Source organism: Montipora capricornis, chromosome 6 (assembly GCF_036669925.1).
Source record: "Montipora capricornis isolate CH-2021 chromosome 6, ASM3666992v2, whole genome shotgun sequence".
Lineage (NCBI taxonomy): Eukaryota > Metazoa > Cnidaria > Anthozoa > Scleractinia > Acroporidae > Montipora > Montipora capricornis.
In genome coordinates this window covers 34,651,292-34,676,291 of record NC_090888.1, presented here as the reverse complement: position 1 = coordinate 34,676,291, position 25,000 = coordinate 34,651,292, and the positions used below count along the sequence as shown (strand labels likewise).

The window sequence follows — 25,000 nt, the reverse complement described above, 5'->3', positions numbered from 1 at the left end:
ACTGAAAAACTCTGAATGGCAGGCATATTTACTTAACTTGCTCGATCAACCTGCTTTCAGGGCTGTGGAGATGTTACGACTTCCAGGCACGCTATTGTTTGATGATTTCACCGTGAAACTTACTGAGAGATTCGATTCTGGGAAAACACGCTAAGACTACAGGTGCAACAGTGAGTGTGTTGAGTGAGGAATTGTGGAGGAAGTGTGGACGATATTCAAGTCTTTTACCTGTGGCTGCAACTCTAACAGCTGGATTGGCAACCAAATTGATGTTCAAGGTCAAGCAGAGGTGAGGCTTCGCATAGCAGAATTTGATACCCTTTGGACAGTGGTTGTTGCACGTGGATTATCACGTGACTGTCTGCTTGGTACAGACTTTTTCCACTTGTACAAGTGCAAAATTTGCTATGATACGGGAACATTCATAGCTGGTTCAACTGAAGTTCCTATCCGTTATAAGAAAGTTAGACTAGTTGGGTGTAGGGTGGTTTTGCAGTCTGACACAGAGATCAAACCGGGGACTGAGCGAATTATTGGAGGACGGCTGGAGAATGGATTCAACAGAAATTATTGGAGCACAGGAATAATTGAAGGAATGAAAATGGTGGGAAAAAACAAGGAGATTTGTGTCGGTCGTTTGCTTGTAGTTACCAAAGATGGAGATGCTGCTGTACGTGTTGCTAACTTTACAGACAGACCAATCAAGCTGTCAATTGGTCAGGCAATTGGATTCTACCACCCACTTAGTAGTGTGAATGGTGAGACCACTTCAATTCAGGTGGATATGAACGTATCACAGGACTCCCAGCAAAAGTGTTCGAACCAGACTGGGGATACCAAAAGCAGAGGAGAGGAATCAGAGGAGATGGGCGTGGACAGGAAGCCAAATATTCAGTTTGACAAGTCTGACATTCAGAAAATAAGCAAGAATGTTTCCTGTCAATGATGGATCAATTTTCAGATATTAATTTTTTGCAGTTTATAACTCTGATTTAGGAAAGACCAGTTTGATTCTGTTTCAGGAAATAAGCCAGCGCTCAGTCCCGAAATCACGGCTGGACGTGTGAGGTGAGCCATTGTTAATCTCCGCCAATCAGAAACTCGCCTGCACAAATCAGTCTGGCATAATTATATTTTTTGCCTGCGAGGTTATTCTTTGGCCTGGCCGGTTTGAGGTTTACAGTCCTTTTAAGGTGGGAATCATCCAAGATTTCAACAACGGAAAGTGTTCGAGAAGCTGAAGAAAGGGGATTACATGTCGTTTTCTACCGCCTGAGTTTGGAAACTTCACTGATTTTCCAGTTGGCGCCAAGGTCAAAATACCGCTTTCAAATCCATTACTATTGCAATTTTCTCCTCAGACTTCGCTAATGTAAGGGCAAGTAAAATTCCTCAAGATCAATTGAAATTACTGCTGAGTTTATTGGTGGCAAAACGTGGGTGCCGATGAGGTCGACTGAGAGCTGAAGGGGCCGAAGATTTTGTTGATGATTCGCTGGTTGAAGTCAAACTCACATTGATAATTTAACCACAAGCTCAAGCTTGTATCATCTGCCGTGGCAAATGCATACAGACGTTTTAGGCATTGTTATGTAATAATTGTTTTGTTAAAATCAGTGTTTTGGGATGTCTCATGCTATTTCCCTGCAAATATTAACTTTGCATAAATTATACTTGAATTCACGTCACAGGCACAACTTATCGCTCTCGCGTCCAGCCTTCTCTTCTCGGGTAAGATACCCGAACTTGAGTGAGCGGCGGATATCGAGCCTAAGTTTGAGTGAACACACATTTGACACTGGCGAGTCCCAGCCAATCAAACAACCTCCCAGGCATACACCACCACATCAGAGGGAAATTATTGACCGGTAGTTAGACGATATGTTGAAAAATGGGAGAATTGAGCCCTGGTAGAGTCTATGGAGTATCCCTGTGGTTCTTGCTTGTAAGCATGATGGGACATTTCGTATGTGCATAGATTATCACAGGTTAAACCAGTGTACTGTAAAGAATGCACAACCATTGCCTAGGTTGGATGATGTATTGGAAGCAGTTAGGGGGGCATGTTAGTTCTCATGCCTAGATCTCGCATCAGGTTATTGGCAAATGCCAGGAGCAGCCAAAGATCGACCAAAGACTGCATTTTCCACTCACAGAGGCCAGTTTCAATGGAAAGTGATGCCCCTTGGATTAACCAATGAGCCAGCCCATATGAAAATTTGTGGCCTGACTGAGCAAGATTTGGGCTATAAAGCTGCTTTTAAGGCAAGAACTGAGCGAGACAAAGTGAGACAACCATTTTGTCGAGCTTGTTCGACTGAGCCAGACATAAGTCTGGTTTGATTATCGTCGATACTCGATAGTGTGGCGTGAGTGAGCAAGAGAAAGTGAAAACCCAGTTTATTCATTTACGCCGCTGTAACGAGACATTTTTCAGGCTGTATTATCGGTGAAACTCAGGCTGCTCACTTGTTAATTGATACATAAGTGATCCCCACTTGTTATTCGATAAGAAAAGATTAGTAGATTGAAATAGATCTGGGAGTACCAAACTGTCATCTCTCAAAACAATTATTTATCCTCTCAAAAATGCAAATCAGAAACTTAACTCTGGCTCTCATTCTAATGTATTATTTGCTGTTTTGCTGTACGTGTAGTCCGTCCCTGTGGGTAAAAGGTAAGCAAACCATTTTTACTGCGCTAAATTTTGAGCTATTAAATATGTACATGGCTGGGTATTTTTCCAAGTGATACATTTACCGGTAGCATGATACCCACCCTTATCTGGAGAGGTAAGTTTGAATAGCTTAGCACGTTCAGGAGAAGAACGCTAGCTACCTCAAGACAGCATTATCCTGCTTGCCCAGAACGGAGGATAATAAGTAAATATATATTTTGTTGCTGGATGGAAAACCTTTAAGAGGGCAGAGCAATGCTTGAGTTTTGGCTAACCGATAATTAAATATTTGTAACCGCTTTTGGCTTGCGTTTCAGTTGAACTGTGCATTTCACCCAAATATCTGAATCTCTACACAGATGCAGAGCTTTTTCTTCTCATTTAGGACACTAATCAACCAGATCAAAACAGCATTTATTTGCTCTAATTAATATTGTCGGAAACACTTTCCTCTTTTATGAAACAGATTTTAAACAATGTATGAAGATTTCAAAGAAATGAGAAACTAGGAACAAACACCTCGCTACCTGATCACAGATCACTCTGTCAAAACCTGGCTACTAACATGCCTACCTTATAATAGACACTTTGAATGACTTCAGTCACATTTTGTTCTATGCTAAAAGCTGGCACATTCTTTTTACTTAAGTTACCTTAAACTGAAAGATGTTTCTGTCTTGTATGATTGTCTCACGCAATGATGACAAGGGTCATGTTTACTGTAGTTGGTCTCGGTCGAGAATGGTTCGCTTACTTATTGGCACGGAAGCTAAAGATAGCATCTTTCGAATAATGATAAACTCAGTCTGTTAACCCTTTGGTTATAACAAGAGTCCATGTCTTGGTTTTAACCACTAAAAATGTGATACACGCATTTTTTGTCAGTACACATCTTCCAGTTTCAATACAAGTCTACAATTTAGCCGTAAGTCATGCAAATAATAAACGGATGCCCGTAGATGGTCAATTTTATTATGATGCCTGATAGGGGACTGACTAGTTTTACATGTAAGACAGAAGTGATTTTCTGTAAGTTTCTCCGCATTTGTCTCACTCACAAGCTTATTTCTCAGCTTATTAGAATGAGTATATGAAGTATCATCTGTTTGGAGGTGAGGGTACATCGCGCTATCCTGGTACTTTGACGCATTATTAATAAGAAACATCGTAATCAGTATAAACAGAAACAGAACATGTCATAATTGAAATTATGCAGACTTTAATAGTTCCATTATAAATTATAAACTAGAAAATCCCCTGCCACTCCCCACACCCCTTTGACAGTACCACTGTTTTTTGTTTGCACGACTTGCGGCGACATTGTGGACTTGTTTTGATACTGGAAGCAGAATAACAAATGTGTATCGACAAAATAATTCTTGTATCACATTTTTAGGGGTTACAAAAGGGTTAACAGATGAAAGTTTCTCATTATCCGAAAGACACTATCTTTAGTTTCCGCGCCAATAAATGCCACTTTTTTTCTGTCACGCAACATTCAATCTTATCATGGCGTTGTGTCTGTTAAGAAGACAACATACAGCGCCCAAATCTCTGAGTTTTCACAGGTTCTTTCCCGTAATTACCACTATCAACAAAGGGTCTTAGTTTTCGTACTACGAAAGCTAAGATCCGGTCTTAGGTCTTGGGTCTTAGTTTTCGTAACACCCGAAATTATAAGCCATAAACTAACGACATGGCCATAAAATTGTATGGTTCATTAGCATGATTTTTTGTTTTTTTTATGACCTGAATCTCGCCGGTTTATCACTCAGAATATCGTCCAAATGTCAGAGTAGTACTAATGTCCTGCTCCATTCTCGCTTATTTATTGTTCAATTTGTATCGCTCCTGTCAGGCAGATTATCGTCACGCTCTGTATCCCTCATCAGCGAGACTTTTTATGGCCCGTATCTCGCCGGTGTCTTGCCCAGAATTTTCATACAGGAGCCAGCTTTGTCCGTCTTATGAACCTGGCCCTAGACGGACTCACGTGTACTTACTATTTGGTTTACCTTGAGGACATTATCGTGTGGTCTGCTACTTTTGATGAGCATTTGCATCCCCTGCGTCAAGAATTAGAAAGGCTGGCCTGAAGTTGAAACCTGCCAAATGTCAGTTTTTGAAGAGGCGAGTAATTTTCTTGGGGCATGTAGTGTCGAGCCAGGACATTGAGACTGACCCAGAGAAAACTATAGCTGTAGACAAGTGGCCAACTCCTGAGAATTTAGTGGAATTGCAGAGTTTTCTTGGTCTTGCCAGTTATTACGGGAGGTTCATTGCTGATTTTTCCATTATCGCTGAACCTCTGTACAGACTAAGCAAGAAAGGAGTAAAGTTCCTGTGGGGCCCTAAGCGGAGGATGGTGTTGGAAGAGCTGAAGCACCTGCTCACAAGTGCTCTAGTTCTCACCTATCCAGATTTCTCATCCAGTGCAGGGACCTTCGTAAAGGACACTGATGCCGGCCAGTGACTTGAAATCGGTGAAGTTCTTTCTAAAGTACAGTCTGATGGAACAGAGAGGTTACACTGTAGTAGCCTGTGGTAGCCATTCTATAAATGAGCACGAAAGGAACTATTGTACCATGTGACTAGAAATGTTAGCCCTGGTTACATATGTGGACCACTTTTGCTACTACCTGGCCGGGTGCAAATTTCTATTGCGGACTGATTACTACTCGTTGAAATGGCTAATGTCATTCCGAGAGCCAGAAGGCCAGATTGCACGATAGCTCGAACGACTTCAAGAAGACAACTTCAAGGTGAAGCATTGGCCTGGCAAGTCACATTGCGATGCAAATTCAATGTCTTGAAAGCTGAGGCGTTTCCATCTGTCCATCTAGCGGCCAAAGCGAACAAAGGTTTCTATGTTGGCACACGGCCACACCAAAGCGGGAGAGGAAGTAAATCTTGGAAATCTGTGGTCTGCCAATGCCATCTCTCAAGCTCAAAGAAAAGACCCAGATTTTGGGCCAGTACTGGGGCAGTACCTGAGGGAATGGAAAAAGCCATTCTATGCATGAATTACAGTCCTTAAGCAGTACTTCAAGAGCGGTGTGGGCTCAGTGTGAACTTATGGAGGTTGTGGATGGTGTCCTTTGTATTCTTTCTTAGAAGAGTAGTTCACCTCAGAAACACCGTGTTGTTTTGCCAGCGAGTCTTATCCAGCCAGCACTTAAAGAATGGCATGACGCTTTGGCAGGAGGTCATCTTGTGTGTGAGAAAACTCATCATAAAATGAAGATTCGCTCATGGTATCCAAACCTCTCCAGAAGTGCCAAGGAGTATTGCAATGACTGCCTGACTTGCACCAAAAGCAAACCACGCAGGAAACCCAAGGCACCGTTGCAGCCCATCCCCTCTGGATATCCCATGCAGTGGCTGCACATAGACATAGTGGGACCAGTACCGCAAACCAAGAGGTGGAGCCATTTTATCCTGACTGTGCAATGTAGCTTTACAAAATGGGCTGAGGCATGTGCAATGCAGAACCAATGGGCTTCTACAGTATATGTGCTAAAGTTCTCGTCAAGAACTGGATCTGTAGGTTTGGAGTTCCAGACAGTATACACTCAGATCAAGGGAGCAGTTTTGAGTCAACAGTGTTCCAAGAAATGTGTATGCTGCTGGGAATCAATAAGACAAGATCCACCACTTACCATCCCGAAGGAAATGGACAGGTCGAAAAATTAATTTGTATGCTTACTGCAAGGGCAGAAGAACAACCTTATACTTGGGACGAGCAGTTAAACTTCTGCATGATGGCGTATCAAAGCAGTGTTCACTCGTTGACTGGGCATATGCCCTTTGAACTCGTGTTCTGGCATGAGATGCGAATTCCTTTGGATGTCGTGATAGGTGATGTCGATGAGAGTGAATCAACTTACACCAAGTTGGTACAGGCCCACCAAGATGTGAGGGAAAAGCTGCAAGTAGCCCAGCATGGTCAAAAGGATGCCCATGACAAAGGTGTTAAGTATACCGTGTACCAGCTTGGTGACCTAGTCTCGCGGTTTAGCCCCCAACTAAAGCCTGGCAAACCGAACAAGTTTTATCGTTAATTGGAGGGTCCTTATGAAATTGTGGAGCGTGTTTCAGAAGTAACCTACTGAGTACAAAGCATGGGCCGCCCTTCCCGACGTTCATCAGTTTTCACTTCAACAATTTGCGGCTGTACAAATGGCAGCCAATGTTAGCTGTGAACATGGAAAACCCACAGACAGTGTTCAAAATGACACCGACACCATTGGGGATGTTTAAGTGGCCAAACCTTGGCTTCTGGCGACGAGGAGAATGCCTTCGAAGCGGGAGGACCAAGTGACCCATGTCCAGCGGAGGACGCTCAGGAGACAGCAGATGAGTCTTCCCTTTCTGGAAATTGTATTGAAGAGAGAGTTGAAAGTTTCCTCGACGCTTCTAACAAACAAGAGCTCCCTGACCAGTTCAGCGATACCTCTAATCCCTCATCCGGCTTTGAGGAATCTGAATGGCATCTGCACCGAACACTTCGCCCTTCACGGGTGAGAAAGCCACCTGATCGTTACAGAGATTGGTTGGTGAACAGTGTCGACTTGGACAAATTGTTTGTGGAACTCCTCCGTTGTGTTGCTGATCTAGAGTTATTCCAGAGTTCAGAAAGAGAGAGGATCACAAAGCTGAAACCTAAGCTATTAAAGAGAGCCCGAGTCCTTAGGGAAAACTTGGAAAAGAAAGTTTAAATCATCTCTTGTGGATTCCAATTTGGCATTGAACTGTCCCCCCGTCATATCATTATTGAGATCTATTGTTTATAATTTATTTGCTGTTAGATTTAGACTCTTCAACTGTTTTTAAAAAAAAAGGGGGGGGGATGATGTGATGATTGACGCTTTGCATTGCGTGACATAAACATTTGAAGTTTGATTGACAGTTTTAGTGAGTAGTTTTTGACAGGATCTTCAATTCAATACAATTCAATATCTTTATTTAAAGAGGGAGACGTAAATAACCTGTTTCAGTTTTCTAACTTACGGCCCTCTCCGAGCATTAACTCTCCTAGCATTAACCCTCCCAACCATGATACACCACAGAAGACAGACCACACAACACCGGGAACTACATGCCCTACTCTTTACGACAAGTGTGCGGGTTCATTACGTCCCACAGGATTGTGAACATTGACGGGTTGTGAGATGGGACCTCCGGCTTACCATCCTTATCCGAGAAGACTAGAGAGTCTAACCATTTGCAAATGTGATCACAAAGGCAGCACTTTCTCCTCAGTTATTTAAAGACCCTGAGTGTTGATCCGGCCAGAGTTGAACTAACAGCCCGGTGCTCAACCAACTGAGCCACAGGTGCTCTTGACCTCATATGGCATTGTGTGTGTGAGAATTGTAGAGTACAGCGACTGTAGTTTGAGTTTGTGTTGAGTGTAAAATATATTCATTTGATGATGATGATGATGATGATGATGATGATGATGATGATGATGATGATGATGATAATAATAATAGCTTGGGCTGCCCTCGTTGCCCTAAACAGTGAACGGTTTTGTTGTTTTAGAGTTCTCAATTTTGTCTTGGCCGTAGTGGTGTTCTTCTGTCTATGCTTAATACCCATTTTGGCAAGGTGCCCTTCCATTTCTGCAGAAACCAGGTTTGCTCTATTGCCGGTCCTCAGAGTATGGGGTACTCCATATCTGGAAATCTGCTTGTCTGAGCACTTGATGATCACTTCTGTTGTAGTAGAGTAGATCATTTCAACTTTCACCCAACGGCTGAAATCTAGTCTAAGGGATGGGACCAGTATCTTGCAAATCTTCTTCTGTGAAGTTTCCAAGTGAGATGCTTGCTGGAGATTGCGCCAAAGGCCCAAGTGTTCTTTCTTTGTTGTGGCGGAGGCGGCAAACAATTCTAGGGGGGTCCAGGGGCATGCTTCCCCGGAATTTGCACTTCTCAAATCGCCTTAAATGAAGCGTTGAATCTGCCATTTTGTTTTTTTCACGCTGCTCATTGTGGTCAGCCTGACCAAACATATCGGCCTATACTTCATATATTAACGGGTGAAAGAAAGAAACAAGAAAATTGGTCACACACGAACAGATTGAACATTGGCCGAAGTTCAGTGCCGGTGAAGAAACGAATTCGGAATTCATGAGCACTTCTGAAAGCTAAAAAGGCAGAGTTACCCAGGAGAAAAGTGCCAATGCGTGAGAAATACCTGTGTTGGCGTGAGAGCGTGACATGGCATCGAAATACGCGAGACTCACGCTCATTGTGTGAGACTTAAGTACACCTTATCTCTAGAGGGTATTCTCCCAGGAAGCCGACGATGTGCTCATTTTACCCCCCTCTTTCCATCAGTGCTCCGTTTTAAGGGTATTTAAAGCTATTTACACTACACGGAAAGGAAAGAAGTCGAAACAAGTCGAAGTAAGTTGCCATAAATTTGCAACTTACGTATATACATTATTCTCATAGTAATTTGGTCACATAGTCTTGTCCTTGCAATAAAGTGTATTTCTGGTGTGATATATTTACATATTAGAAGGATAATAAGGTCTGAGGTGAGAATAAAACAAGGTCAACTTTCTTCAAAGACCAGGTAACTAAGTTAAAACGTGCAGCACGCTGAGTTGTCAATCTCGACCCCAGAGCTATTCTCTTGACAGATGGAGAACAGAGCTCTGGGGAACCCTGGAACAAAGGGTCTTCTTATTGGTTTTTGCGAAGAACAATGAAAAGCGTCTCTAATTGGTGCATTCATGTTAGCTCGAGGAGTGAGCAAGTGCCGTAAATTTCAAATAGCCAATTTTTGGCTATAGCGATATTTCTTGTTTACAACCATTGACGTCACATTTCTTTTTATGTTCAAATTTGCCAACCGTGGAACAAATGAAGTCATTGTTTCAACAGACAATTAGGTTTTAGTAAAGTCTGCTTCGAGCCTAGTGGCCCATCAGGCCAGGGGTTATATCCGGTTACTGTAGCATGAAGCAACTAGGAGTATTTCTACTTCCCCCTGGATGGAATGCTAGTCCATCGCAGGGTTACCCCCAGCATTAAATTTGCCGGTACCCATTGATACACCTGGGTGAAGAGAAGCACTGTGAGAGTAAATTATCTTGCCCAATAACACAACCCAACACAATGACCGGGCCAGGGCTCGAACCCGGACTGCTCGATCCGGAGTCCAGCATGCTAACCGTCAGGCCCCCGCGCCTCCCAATTAGGTTTAGGTTGGCATATTAATAACAATGGGTTACGTCACAAGAAACATCGCCTACAGTACTGCCATGTTTTCCTACGTAGAGTTTCTCCAGAGCCTTGGGTCAATCCGAGGCTCTGGTGACAAGAATGGTTGAGTTGTGAGATCTGGAAAGGATGGGTTCCACAACAGTTCACACTAATCCATCTTTGACTTAGTAAGAAAGTAAGTAAGTAAGAACCTTTATTTGACTTCGAATTACAGATAGCAACCAATTATGCTAATATCTTCGAAGCAATAAAATAATATATAAAATAAACTAAATAGACTAAGAATTATTGTACATAATAAAAAAAATAATACATATTCACATGTATGTAATAATGTACAATAATGTACAATAAATAAGATATAAAGTTAAGCTAAATTACAAAAAGGACAACAATCACGATCAAATTTAATTTGATTTATAGCTAGTTTAAATGCATTGGTCGGAGGAGCGGTTCTAAGTGAGTTAGGTAACGAGTTCCAGAGTTTAGAAGCAAAATAACGGAAAGAATGTAGGCCATAGGTTGTGGTATTAACCCTGGGGACATTGAGAAGATGTTGGCCTCGTAGGTTATAAGTAGTATCTTTGACGTTGAGTAGATTCTTAATATATACAGGGGTGTTACCATTAAGTGCTCGATAAGTGAGAGTCAACATATCATGTATCCTGCGGTCTTGTAAACAAGGCTGGTTAATGTAGTCTAATAATTCGTCATAAGTGCTATGAAGGTCATTGAAGACAAAGCGGAGGCATCTCTCTTTAATTTTCTCCAGTTTATCAACATTCTTTTTGCCGCAATGAAGCCAGATAACGGAACAGTAATTAAGATGTGATAATATAAATGATTCATATAGACGTTTCTTTGCACCAGTTGGTATTAGACGTTTATGTCGTTTAAGCACTTGGAGTTGATTACTGACTTTGCGAACTAGTCCGGATACATGCTCATGAAAATTTAGTGCATTGTCAATCGTTATACCCAGAAGTATAACGAAGTACAAGATGGCGGCTGGCATAAAATAAGGTTTCGTCCCTAGTAAAGCCTGTACCAAGAAGGAACAACCGAAGATAGGTTGTATGAAGACATTGACTTTGTGCTGTATATGTAGGCGTGTTTGGGAAAACCAGGCATGCAGTAAGAATGAATAATATCGAAAAAAATACGGAGCAAAGAAGCGAACGTCCTACGGCCATCGCTGACCGCTGACCTGAATATACCATCTGTTTCCATCTGTTTCCATCTGTTTTTGTTTCATGGATTTCACCTGTGCCAAATTCAATGCTTAAATAGTTACTTTGTTCAAAGAACAAAGTATAGGATTCGCCTCCGTTTTTGGACTTTTATTTTTTATTTTTTCGAATGGGGTCACACTGTGGCTGCGGATGTGTAAGATTTCTTTGCCTCATAGAAGGCAGCCCAAGTAGGAATCAAACTCGGTATCGCCTCATTCAAAAGCAATCGCGATGACCACTAAACCACGCAGATTAACAGGGAAATATGTATCAGAGAATTGTGCGTGTGACGGGATTTCAACGAGTTTTTGTGTTTCCGTTGCATGCAATGCAATATCTGGTCATCGTATGACTCGGTAACACATCTTACCGGGGTAATTACATAATTTTCTAAGTCTCCCGGTATTGTTTAAAAAAGTATTTTTAGATACCATGGTAGGAAGTTGTAAAGCTTTTGTTCACTGGTTTTGATTGGAGTCAATGCCCTTAACAACAGTTTTAAATGTGAACAACTATTCTATGATCGCACTTAACCATATGGTTCGGTCACGGAATGTGGACTTCGGACTTCGGACTACGGAATTGAAGAAGATTATAAATTTTAAAGGAAATCAGCTGAAATTCCTTCGAGCAAAGTGTAGGCTCCCCGTAGCCTCTTGTTATGTCGCTATTCAAAGCAGTTCATGTTGGATTATGGCAAATGTATTTTATTCACTTAATGCATTTCTTTAATCCTGCTCAAGGATTTATCATCTGACACAATTTTCTGTGTTTTGTTTACGCATATCAAGCATTGTGCAATCAATGATTGTCATTGCAATCTTTGAACCATGCTTTTTTTTGTTTTTTTTGTTTCAGTAAAAGAGCCCTATTGTTAAACAACATACCAGCCATGATTGGTTCATTAATGATGTTTTCTTCATATTATGCAAAAGGACCAGCCTTACTTATTATTGGAAGATTTGTTTGTGGATTTAATAATGGTATGTACCTTTTGAGTAGTGATATTTCCAAATTACTAAATGAACATTGGTTAAGTAAAGCCTGGTTTTCACTAGTGACGCAAGCACAAGTGCAAGCATAAGAGCGCTTATTTCACTGTGAAAACGGGGTTAACGCAAGCAGAAGCACAAGCGTAAGGATCAAATTTTTTCCTTTTCCTTCTGCGTGCGCTTATGCTTGCGTTCGCTTGCGTCCTGAGAAAATGAAATGCAGCATAAGCACAAGGAAATCTGTTGCGTCTGGCACTCGTTCCAGATTCCTTGCGTCTGAGCATTTGAACAAAATGTCGGTTACCGTGGTTGATTTTGATGCTTATGTCGACGTTCGTTTTCACTAGCATAAAGGCCTGGCCAATCGTTCGCAAATGTTGTTGAAAATGTTGCGCGCGTTTGGCCAGCCTGTTCAACATATCTCGCAACATCATGCAACAATTTTGCAAGATGTTGCGTTTAAATGTTGCAAGCGTTTGGCCAGGCCTTAAGCTGCTTATGCTTGTGCTTGTGCTTGCGTCGCTAGTGAAAACCAGGCTTAACTGCATCTGTGAAAAAAGTGCATAAATATTTTTTGATAATTCAGTTACTGAATCATCACTTTCAGAATTTCTCTATCGTCCAATAATTGGACAATAGAGAATACACAGATGACTTGTTGTCATACAAGGAGTTTTTTGGAAAGGAACTTCAAAGTGATGACTGCAAAATGCAAATTAACAACTGCATTGCAAAATATGGAGGGGCTTCCACTGTTAGCATCAAACTCCAACATGAGGCCTGCTCTCTAGCCTGTGTAGGAGCATCTGTGATCTATCGTTGACAATCGTGTTCGATACAACGTGATTTTTTTCCTGGATTGTGTGGAAAATGATTTGATTGGTTCTTACCCTGGATCACTTCATCATTAAAGCAACAAATGTGGATTACCTGTTCTTTTTATTTCTTCAAACAAAGATCTTCGGTTTACACTTTTCCATCAACAACACCATTTTACGATGAGTTCGTGTGTACTTCAAAGTGCATGATAAAAAATACGGATAAAATCTTTTTGATGGTCGAAGAGGTTTTACTTTTTAAGGTACGAACAGAATTGTTATACATGGAGTGTAAAGTGGAAATCAATTCAACGTACAATTGTAGGAATTGTTTCTCAGCGCTGAAGAAACGAAGGGCGCTCCTGAGGAATCTTCACGAGGTGAATATAGCACGATTCAAAAGGGTAATGAAGAAAACGAAGACCCCGAAAAAGGAATATTGAAGACCCAAGACCCCAAAAAATGAGAAGAGAGACCCCGGAACACGAAAACGAAGACCCCTGAATACGAAAACAATGTTTCAGATGTTTAGAAAATGAACTTCATTGAAAAGAGACATTCATTCAACTTCTATTTGACAAATGGTAAACGGCTCAGCGTGCACTGTTGAGTTAGATTGCTAAGCTCGAGGCGATAGCCGAGAGCGACTCTAGCTTCTTGAGTGCTTAGCAAACTCCCAAGTGCATCCATAACTCAATAGTGCACGCTGAGCCTTTTACCATTTGTTAAATAGTTCTTTTCATTTACGGTGCTCCAATCAAGTAGGAGTGGGCGTATTGCTAGCCTGCGTCGCGGACAGACTAAACCGCCGGTATAGTCAGTCTGTGCGACGTCCAAAAAGACCCAAAAAGCTTGTTCAGAATTTACAGGGATTTCTGTATCCCTCTCTGATTGGCTAGATTCTTACGCGCTTTGTGATTCGACGTTTATTCACTTGACAAGTCAGGCATCCGTTATTTGCATGACAGAAAAGTGCTTTGCATTGTTGAAAAGGTGACGTTTAATGATTTTGTTTATTGCAATTTATGTCGTCGCGTTCTAGAAAAGAATCATGAAAGATTGCTTGTGAAGAGATAGAAACAATTCGTCGCACTCGCTGAAATTGATAGTGTGAATTTGCCTTTGCAATGGATTGCAAACAATTTGTCATAGCCTGTAGGCAATGTTATGTGTACATGTTATGAGTTAACTCCGGTGAATGAAATGAAGAGATTTATTGGAAAAACCTCTTCATTCAAATCTCTTCATTTCATTCACGGAGGATAACATTACACTGTAACATCTCTTTCTGTGCAATTGCAAATGATTATGCTCCATTTCAACAATTTACTGTAGATTCTAGCAATATGGCAGTACAATAATGATATTGTCTCATGAAACTAGTTTAATGGCCTGGCTGCCACGAGTCTCTATAAGTCCAGTGGTAGAGCATCTGAATTAGTAATCAGAAGTTTTTTCTGAGTATCCTAAGTGAACATCGAAAAACAAATCTCTTCATTTGATTCACCCGGGTGAGCATCTAATATCTCTTTTAGTGCAATTGTGAATAATTATGCTCCATTTCGACAATTTAGATGCTAGCAGTATGGTGGGACAATAATATTGTCACACAAATTTAGTCTACTGGCAGAGTTCCCACGAGTCTCTTATAGCTCAGTGGTAGAGCATCCAAACAAGTAATTATTGGAAAGTCATTGGTTCGACTCCTGCAAAGGACTTTTTCCGGCAGAGTCAGCATCGAAAAACAAATCTTAAAAACGGTAACCAGAGATTTTTTGTCCCATGGTTAAGCTACGTAGTGTGGGACACGGGCCTCTTCCTGATGTGAAATGAAAAACTGCTCTGCATTACGCAAATTATTTCAAAACTGTATTGCAAAACCGCTTGTGAGGTCATTTCATGATAAACCCATGCCCCTCCTCACCAGCTCGACCATGGAACAAGCGACTGTCAACTTGACACCGTTCATGTTGATTTTTGAAAGAGAAATTCCACCTAGTATGTGAGATTCCTTCTTTAGGGCAATGGAATTAAACTTTTGGGGAATAAAAAACTTGAAGGTTAGGGGCACTTTGAAGTCGCTGGTTGAGCTATGCTCTGTTACCAGTTGATGCCAGAACTGAAGTCTGGATACAAAAATTAATTATTTGATCGATTAATTAATAAGTACCAAGAATTAAACAAGTAGTTTTTTCTCCAGCTTCTCAGCGGTCCGGAATCCCAAATCCTTGAATCTGATTGGCTAATCGCACGCGCTCCAGCGGTCCGGATTTTCCCATCTGGAGTACGGGCCCTTCCGAATTTTCCAACTTAAGCAACTTTTCAAGCTTTTTGTAACACCGTGAAAGTGTCGTAAACAGCGTAAAATGGATTATGATAAAATGTAAAATGTAAGCCATGAGCTCCCTTTTCGTTAACATTAATTTCTGTCACGTAACGAACATTATAGGCCCTTTCACAGCAATCCCGTAGAAAAAAATAAACACGTTATTTGCCAGCCTAGGTTGGTCCGTATTGGGAAAAACTGTGCCAGAGTTCTCGTGTATGGTCCTCGCATACTTGACACTAGCACAGTCTTTCCCAATACGGACCGACCTATTGTAGGCCCGGCAAATGACGTGTTTATTTTTTCTATGGGATTGCCTCCCGGCAAGTAAAATAAAGTTTCCAAATTATTTTATTGATTAAAGTGTTTCTATTGATGTTAGGTGTTAACACTGCTGTAGCACCTGTGTATTTATCGGAGATTGCTCCCATCAGAATACGAGGTGCCCTTGGTGTGCTTAATCAGTTTGGTATAGTGTTGGGGCTTCTTGCTGGATACATATTAGGACTGAAGCAGGTACAACGCTCAACTTACCTACTTGAATGGCATATGTATTTTTTTACAATTCCTACATGTATTATGTTGTCAGATCTCTGAGAGTAAGGGAGGGACTGTCTGTCTAGTCTTATCTGCAAAATGTATGTAGAGTGATTTCAAAACTTTAATCCCGCAAAAGACTTAGAACTCACTATATAACAGATTTCCTTATTTCTCCGAATGAATAGATTTTCTACATGAGAGACCGAGAGGCTATACACTACAAGTTCCCTGTGCGAAGTAAAAACACTCAATACAAAGTGTCAATCACATAATGAAACTCTCCGATTATGTATTCCGACAAACATGCAGAGTAGAGTAACGCAATCCTCTTTCCAATACACCCCCCTTGATTGACCCTGTCAATCAATCAAAGGATAATACATCAACTTTAAGAGTCAACAAACAGCAACGTTCCTTGAAAAGTAACCACGGCAGATACTGTCAGTTACAACGTTCAATTTCCACTTGTGATCATCTGGAACAAATCTAATGACCGGCATCTTCCTTCTCCTTGTTACCACAATCTTGATGGTCTTTCCATTATCGGAAACGACAAAGCGTGGCATCCCTCTCCTTGAAATGGACGGCTTCAGGCCCCTTAAAAACATTTCTGTCGTCAAGTCAGGTACAAGCTCAAGATGGACGGCCCGAGAGGAAGCACAAGTAAATAAGGCAATGTATACGTTCTTACTCTTGGAAAAGACCTCTCTTAAATAGACTGGCCCAGCAAATCAACACCAACCTGGGTGAAGGCAAATTCATCTGATACTCTGAAATCTGGAAGAGGAGGCTAAGGAGGAGTATTGTACGATTTCCCTTCGAGTTTCTTTCATGTAGCGCAAGGAGAAATCACGTCACGTACAGTCTGTCTATCCCTTACAATCCAGAATCTTGACCTTAAATCAATTTGTGTTTCTTTGACGCCATTGTGCATGTCATTGCTGTGACTCCTCTTGATCATAAGAACAGTGAATTGATGTTTACGGGGGTAGAATTGCGGGAAAACGGGCTGGATACGGCACGGGCACATCATGTAGTCTTCCTCCACATCTCAATATGCCCTTGTCGTCTTCAAAGAGACCCAAGGAACGGCGCGTCTGCTCGAATTTTTCTTCCTCACAAACATATTTCTGGACATGCTTGATCCACAGTGATTCCACGTCACTTAATTCTTGTGGTTTAATCTCCACTGAGGTAAACTGAGGTTGTCCTTGCCTTCTCTGAACGCGCCTGATAAATCTCAAAACGTAAGACGTTACTCTGAAGAACCTGTACACATCACTGACATTAGGAGGCGGGATTATTTGATCTATTCCCTTGACTTCCACGGCAACAGCAACAGTGTAGTGACTTCTTTCGCTGGCTTTATTTCACTGAAGACATCTTTCTCGAAATTCTTTGGTCCAAACTCCTTATGATTTGGCCAACTGTCAGGATTCTTCCTTTTTAAGGAAGGAGGACCTTCCCACAAAAGTTTTTCATGTTTTAGCTTTGAGTCCTTGCACGCTCGTGATGCACTGTCTGCTGAGTTTTCCGCAGAAGGGACATAATTCCATAGATCTGGGGCTACAAGCTTTCGGATTTCAACGACTTGATTTTGTACAAATGGCTCAAATTCCTTATCAGTCTTGTTGATCCACCACAATGCAATCTCTGCATCCAGCCAACATACACATTCAGTGATATGTAAAGATGGACCAAGTGCCTTGTGAACGCTTGTTGTTAGTCTTGCAACTACCAATGCAGATAACAGTTCCAATGTGGGTGTGGTGACTCCTGTAAGGGGTGATACTCTCGTCTTTGTGGCAACAATATTGCAAAGAACTGAATTCTCTGACCATATCCTAAAGTCAACAACACCACCAAAGGCTTTGTCTGATGCATCTCCAAACCCATGCAATTGAAATGTAGGAATCAACACAGTTCAGTCCAGATGAGTAACATCTGTCAATAGGCCACCTCGGAAAATACCATAATACTCTTTGTCTGCCCCCCCCCCCCCCCCTCCCACATTTTGGATTGTTTCCAGTTTCTCTGGGGACTTAAAATTAAAGTGGCCTGTTGAGAAACTCGAAATAGTTTGTATGTCCTGTAACAATGACTTCCACCGTTCCAGAACGTCTCCATCCACAGGAGCATCCCAATCAACATTCTTCTTGCAAATTTCGTGAAAAAGTATTTTGAATGCAGACATTGGAGACAGTATTTCGAGAGGGTCAAATTATTTCGCAATAGAACTGAGAACGATTCGTTTTGTGACGATTTCGTCTGTCAGGTAACTGGTGAACTTCTTGAAAGTAAAGACAAGCTTATCTTCTGTAAGATTCTAAGATGTTCCCAGCACCTTTGGAAGGTCTTCTGAATTATCCACATTCTGAAACAGTGTCTTGGAGAAAGTTTGATCTTCTTGCTGTAAGTCAGGAGAGGGGTGATGCTGTCTCGCTCCTTGGCCCTCCTTTGATTTGATTCTATCTGCCAACTCCTGATCATTTGTCAGCCACTTGCGCATGTTGAAGCCACCTTCCTTGTGTAATAAAAATAATATGAAAAAAATCTGGTATGGAATTAGATCGATCATGAACATTAGTAAAGTTAAAGCTGATTACATTTCCAGTATTCTAGAAAGTGGAAAAACTGTTGACAATCCCTGTGTTTTTGCTAACATTTTTAACAATTTCTTTGTTAATGTGGGCAAAAACACGGACAAAGACATTCCGTGTGGGAACTGTTGTCCAACCTCTTTTCTGAAGGGCAATTTTCCTGACTCGATGTTTCTCTCCCCTGTTACTTCAGCTGGAGTTGATTCTTACATATCTCAGATGGACAATAACAAATCAATTGGTCCCTATAGCTACATGTATAGTATTCCAGTCCCATTGCTAAAAATTTTTAAGACTCATATTTCCCCACTCATTTCATCCCTAATTAATGATTCTTTTCTCTGTGGTATTTTCCCCAGTAAACTTAAATTGGCAAACGTTACCCCAATTTTTAAGAAAGGCTCTAGGCAAGACAAAGATAACTATAGGCCAATATCAGATATATATATTTTTAGTAAAAATTTTGAAAAGGCTATGTTTAATCGCCTTAATGGTTATCTTGAATCTCATAACATTCTTTATCCACTTCAATTTGACTGTAGGCAAAAGTACTTGACAAATCATGCAGTGATACAAATTACTGAATCAATCCGCAACTCAATTGACAACAATGAATTTGGCTGTGGCATTTTTATTGATCTAAAAAAAGCATTCGATACAGTTAATCACTCCATTCTTTTATCTAAACTGGATCATTATGGAGTTAGAGGTAAAGCCTATGACTGGTTTCAATCATATCTATCCAATAGAGAACAATTTGTATGTATAAATGGCCATAAATTTGATTCTCTTTCAATCACTTGTGGTGTACCTCGGGGATCCATTTTTGGACCCGTGTTGTTTTTGCTATGTATTAATGATTTACCAAACACCTCGAAGCTGCTTAGTTTCCACTTATTTGCTGATGACATTAATATATATTGTTCACGTAAAAACCTTAATGACCTTGACCTAATCCTAAATCAAGAGCTCTATTCAGTGGCTGAGTGGATGACCAATTTTGTTCTTTTTCATTCTAAGAAAGTATAACCATATAAGTCATTAAATTTAATAATTGGTGGTGTAAATATCCAAGACGTTTCCACAGTCAAATACTTAGGTGTCACTTTTGACTCAAACTTGACTTGGAAGAACCATGTTAATGAACTTTGCTAAAACTATCGAAAACTGTAGGCATATTTTCCAAATTAAGGTACGATGTTAATGTTTATATATTTGTTATGCTTTATTATTCCCTAATTTACCCCTTTCTTACTTAACCTACCTAAAACCGGTAATTGCTTTGCAAGAATGAGTCCTAGAATACTGAATGAATTTTTGCGACCCTAGATCACATTCTGAGCCACTATTGAAGTCTCTCAGACTCCTGCAATTCTCTGATATAATTCATCTTGCAATTCTCTCTTTTGTTTATCAGTGGTACCATAATTGAAAACCGCTCTATCAGGACATGTTAATAGACTTCTTTAGACTCTTACGTCATAGGTTGATCATGTGAGGTGTATTGGGTAAACAAAGATTTGCATTGCAAAGTGAATTAGTGAAGCGCAAAGATTTTCTTCTTTCTACGGAAATTCTTCCGTTGCTTTTCGGTACACTACCGTAGTGCTTATCGATTGCTATAACAATTCAACAATGGAAGAGCTATCATGGCATGGCTTTCCAGGGGATGAAAAACTCGTTAAGGTAAGTGCGTAATTTGATCGATCGACGCTGTACTTATATATATGTATATTTCGGTCTTCAGATTTGTAACTTAATCTTCCCCACATCTGGTAGGTCTGGATATCTAGGATAAAAAGGGACCTGAAAAAGGATTTTACAGTCACCAAACATACGAAACTTTGTTCAGCCCACTTTCGAAAAGAAGATTTCGTAGACTTTTGTGGTATTAAAAGGAATCTGAAAACTAGGGCTTCCCCGTCAACTTTTAGCTGGACTAAAAAAACCACTTGAGAGGCATTGCCAGAAAGGACAAGAAAGATTGAAGCCATGAATGCTGTCCCAGAATCAGAATTAAGAGAAACAGCATCCGAGGGAGAAGGAGAATAAGATGAAACCTGTAGAGAGAGCTTCGTTTCCCGCCGGTTCCATTCAATCAGACTTTGAGATACCTTGTGAACATGGTTTCTCGGTAACTGTTTTGAAAGATCTAGTGCCAGGTAGAGACAGTGAAGACACGAAACGTTTAGAAGGGTACTCGGGTTTGTTCTCCCTGGAGGGTGCCGAAAAGACATAACGTACTGGAACACGAATGCAAGCAAACACCAAAGAGTTGAGACTTCGTTGCTGTTCGACTCTGATCAAGAATCATCGGGAAGTTATGATGAGGGCAGTTTGGATCAAGAAACTGATACTGCCGATTCCTCAAGAGATCATGTTCTTTCTGAAATTGTGCACTTGTCATTACAATACATTGTTCAATATTAATTCAAGACAAATAAATTTACAAAGAAAATAGATGAAGAAAGAATGAAAACTCTTAAAAAATAAATGTTGACTTGTGTACAGTGACGAAAGTGGACAATGTCCAGTTTGAATAAAATTTAAAAAAGTAATAAAGAGTAATTTGTCATAAAATTATATGATTTGAAGCAGCCTTTTAACATTCGGGAGCAGTAACCTGATTTTAGACGAATTTCTTGACTCGCGTCACACCTGACAACTGAATAAAGAAGCTTTAAAAACTTCATCTTTAATGACAATTTTGCACTTGTAAAAATAACCTAGCATGGATATTTATCCTGTTTTACATGAGCATTCCGCTCCATCGACATTTCCCTCTCCTTCTTTGTCAGTAATTCTCAACTTTATTGCGTGAGGAGCTTCGAACTTCTTGTGACTGCGGCAGCAGCGGTTTTATATCTCAGACGTCCGACATCGCCCGCCTTCCTCTTCAACTGCCTCTTTCACGGAAACATCGTGGACATAATTTTCTGTGAAGAATTTATAAGCTTTTTGACCAATTCTCTTTTTCCCACAACCTTTGAGATGATTTACGATTGTGATCGCCAACACATTTGCAAGATTTCGAAGCAATTTCGTCCACGCAGCGTAGGAACACTCACTTGCGGCCACCATCTTGAATGTTATGTTTACCCAATAGAGACCACGTGACCGCGAAGCTAAAGAGGTCTATTTTATTTGATTGGTTTTTTGTCTTACAGCTGCTTGGTACAGACCGTGGCTGGCCGTATTTGCTTGGATTTGGTTTCTTTGTCGCTCTTCTTCAGATCTTCACTCTTCCGTTCTGTCCAAGAAGCCCACGCTATCTGCTTCTCAAATTGAACAATGAACCTAAGACTGTTGAGGGTATGTCGTCAGTACATTTATAATAATATACATGAAAACAATTACTCGATTCTGATTGGCTGAGAGCAGTAACGTTCAAGTGTAACAGTGAAATTCTGGATTATAATTGGCCAATAAACAATAGGGTTTGGTCAGAACCAATCAAATCTTTTGTTTTCTAATCAAACGCGAAACCTGGATGGCCCAATTTATGGCGCAATTTTTCCCTGATTGCGTGATACGCGTGCGTTTCTTCTGCTTAACCATCTCGAATTTTTTCATGTATATTATTAATAAGTAAACTCATGATTTTTCTCATGCAATTTGGAATAAATAAGCACTTGGTCGTCTTTGAAACAATTTACTCGTGCTTATTTATTCCAAATTGCACTCGAAATCATGTGGTTACCTGTACTAATAATTATTTATTGACTCATGTACTAGGGCATGTTACATTAATTTAAATGACTTTGAAAGGAAAAAGGTTGATTTTGGAGTGAGTATGCAAAGGAAACCATTTCACCAGAGGAGACCAGACCAAACCAAAGGAGAAGACCAAAGAATTCAGCCCTCATAAGCAATGACCAGAAATCATTCTTGGACACACTGGCATAAAGAGCTATCATCTCTGGCCTACATTCATACTGCTCTCACTAATTTGTTTGCCTCTCATAATAAAAATTGGTTAGTCTTTGAAGAAAAGGAGCTATATGCTCCTATGGTTAGAACAGCTATATAGTTAGAACAGAAAAATGCTGGGTGAAAAACAAAACAGTTCAGTGGTTCATTTTTCATAAGTTTAAATCCCATAATGTATATGGCCTGTATAACATGAAGTGATCACGTATCTCTTTTGAAGCCTTATTGAAATTACAGGGGATCCACACATTGAAATGGCACAACGGTCTGTCTTCTCAAATCTCTTTTAAACGTCTCTCTCAGTGACTGACATCAAGTAATTTTGCCCTCTTCTGAAGCATAATATATTCATGCACTAGAAATACGATCCCTCCTCATTCACCAATCAGTATCCGTAAATTTTTGTCTCCGTGTTACATGAGTGACATGTATAACTTCTGATAATCAGCTCTAATCTGTTTGTCTTTGAAAATAGCACTTAACAAGTTGAGAGGAACTACTGATGTGAGAGAGGATATTGAGGAAATGAGGGTAAGTTTAAGGAAACTCCAAAGAGACTGAATCTCATCCAGCAGGCAAGCAAATCAAGAGTTATTGAATAAACTAAAAGACTATGGCTCTTGAGCTATAGTCCAGACTGATACGTAGTTTGCATTGTATAATTTCTTGATTATGAGATGTATTGATGACAACAGGTTGGTCAGTGGTAAACTTTGAAAATACATTTATAGATTATTTTATCTCAGGGCGCGTTCTTTTGGTACGATTCCAGAATAGGAATACGCGGAATAGACGGTATTCGTGTTCTTTTGAGATCTATTCCGTTTTCGGAATGAACGGAATTATTCTGCTCCCGATAACAGAATGAACAGAATGACCGGAATACGGTTCACTCGGAATAGGCAGAATATGCGTTCTTTTGGGAAAGTTTTGGCGGAAATTATACGCGGTCGGCGGGTCGCCTGCCGGCCGCTTGAAAATTTAAAATAGAATGGAATAGCGATCCAAAGTTTCTACCGCAGAATCGGGTGTGTTGGCCACTGTTCTGTTTTCTTTACCGGTGCTAGAACAAAAAGAGCTGTCAGTCTGCGTTAATAAAAAAAGTGCCCTTGCCTGGTCCTGAAACGAAATGAGGTTGGCATATTAATTGGTTTGTACAAAAACCACGAACCTTTTCTCAGTTAAGTCAACATTAAGAGAAAGAGCGTATGGGAAAGCATTTGCACTACGCAAAGCACTCACAAGTACAAAAAATTCTTCGTCATCTTCCCCCTTAACCGCCAAAAATCTGTACTTATGGCCTTATTTGAACAATTCTTGTTCCAAACTTTCGGGAAACCTTTTTCAGTCGCCATGCCAACGCAACTGGCACATGCCCAGACACAATAGTTCCCAAGTCACTTCGCCAGAAATATTCCGTTGTCATAAACTGCGTTCTTTTGCGAATTGATATTCCGTGTATTCTGTTATTCCTAATCCGGAAAGGGCGGGAGGGGGGGGGGGGGGGGGGGGAAGGGGGGAAGGGGGTGCGAATGAGAATAGCCAGGATATTCCCAAAAGAATGCATCCTCATATTCCAACCGTACATTTCTCGGATCTTTCAAATACGCCTCCTACAACATCTGTTCTTTCTTAGCTATATGAACACTTTTTTCACAGATTGAACAAGAACAACATCTAAGAGAAGAGCACATAAGCATCAAAACATTGCTTCAAACCTATGAACTGAGGACACCACTTATCATTAGTTTAGTGTTACAAATGGCTCAACAGTTTAGTGGAATTAATGCAGTAAGTCGTCTCCTATAAAAATTTTATAACACTCTCAAAATGCATTTGTCTGTAAAATTAAGTGTGACCCAAAGCTATTGGTGAATTTGATATTCACACGGCTTTAAACCTTAAAACTGCTATTTTGAACAGTGTGACCTGCTAATCAAAATGTGGACAGAATCGTTCAGTAATAAGAATGTAAGTGATAGTATTTTCCGTCTGTAGGTATTTTATTATTCAACGTCAATATTTCAATCTGCTGGTGTAAAAGAGGACCGTGCCGCATCCTGTTTGGTTGGTGTAGTCAGTGTAATAATGACTGGCGTTACAGTAAGTACTTTGTAATCGTAGGCCGGTAAATCCTTTATATTTTATACTAAAAGCAATGTTAGATTAATGAAGTGCGTTCGACAGTTGCTTTGGAAGCAAAGGAGAAGGGTAGCGAAAGAAACAATCTTATGGGACCGAAGTTAGAGGAGATGAGCATGTACATCTTGAGATGGTTTCAATAACAGACAATGTAAATAGCCTACTGAGAGGACGTGGTTACTAGCAAAATACTTAACCCAGGAAACCAGGGATTCGAGTAACATTGTCACAGGAGCCAGTTCAGAATACCCCACCACTTACCCTAACCTAACCCTAATCCTAACCCAGAAGGTTTTACCGTGTTTAGATAATTTTGTGCAATAGATAAGCACTAAATGACAAAATAAACCAAGTCCCTACCCCTTCGGGTTAGATCACCGCTGCTCTACCGACTGAGCTACAAGGTCAGAAGGGAGTGGGTCGTGGGAACTGAAGATCTCAAAGTCACGGCAATGAACATGTACAAGTACAAGGAAGGGTTACGTTTTTACAAACGTTGGTCAGT

General features: G+C 40.6%; 1 protein-coding gene across 1 annotated transcript in view; it reads left to right on the top strand.

Annotated features, from left to right (window-relative positions):
• Positions 1–25,000, top strand: part of LOC138051991 (solute carrier family 2, facilitated glucose transporter member 3-like) — a 36,135-nt gene that overhangs the window by 6,018 nt on the left and 5,117 nt on the right. Inside the window, exons 3-8 of the mRNA XM_068898340.1 lie at positions 12,006–12,130; positions 15,666–15,799; positions 21,591–21,735; positions 22,829–22,884; positions 24,013–24,144; positions 24,352–24,456. Coding sequence (XP_068754441.1) covers positions 12,006–12,130; positions 15,666–15,799; positions 21,591–21,735; positions 22,829–22,884; positions 24,013–24,144; positions 24,352–24,456 — 697 coding nt within the window. The remainder of the gene's footprint in view (positions 1–12,005; positions 12,131–15,665; positions 15,800–21,590; positions 21,736–22,828; positions 22,885–24,012; positions 24,145–24,351; positions 24,457–25,000) is intronic.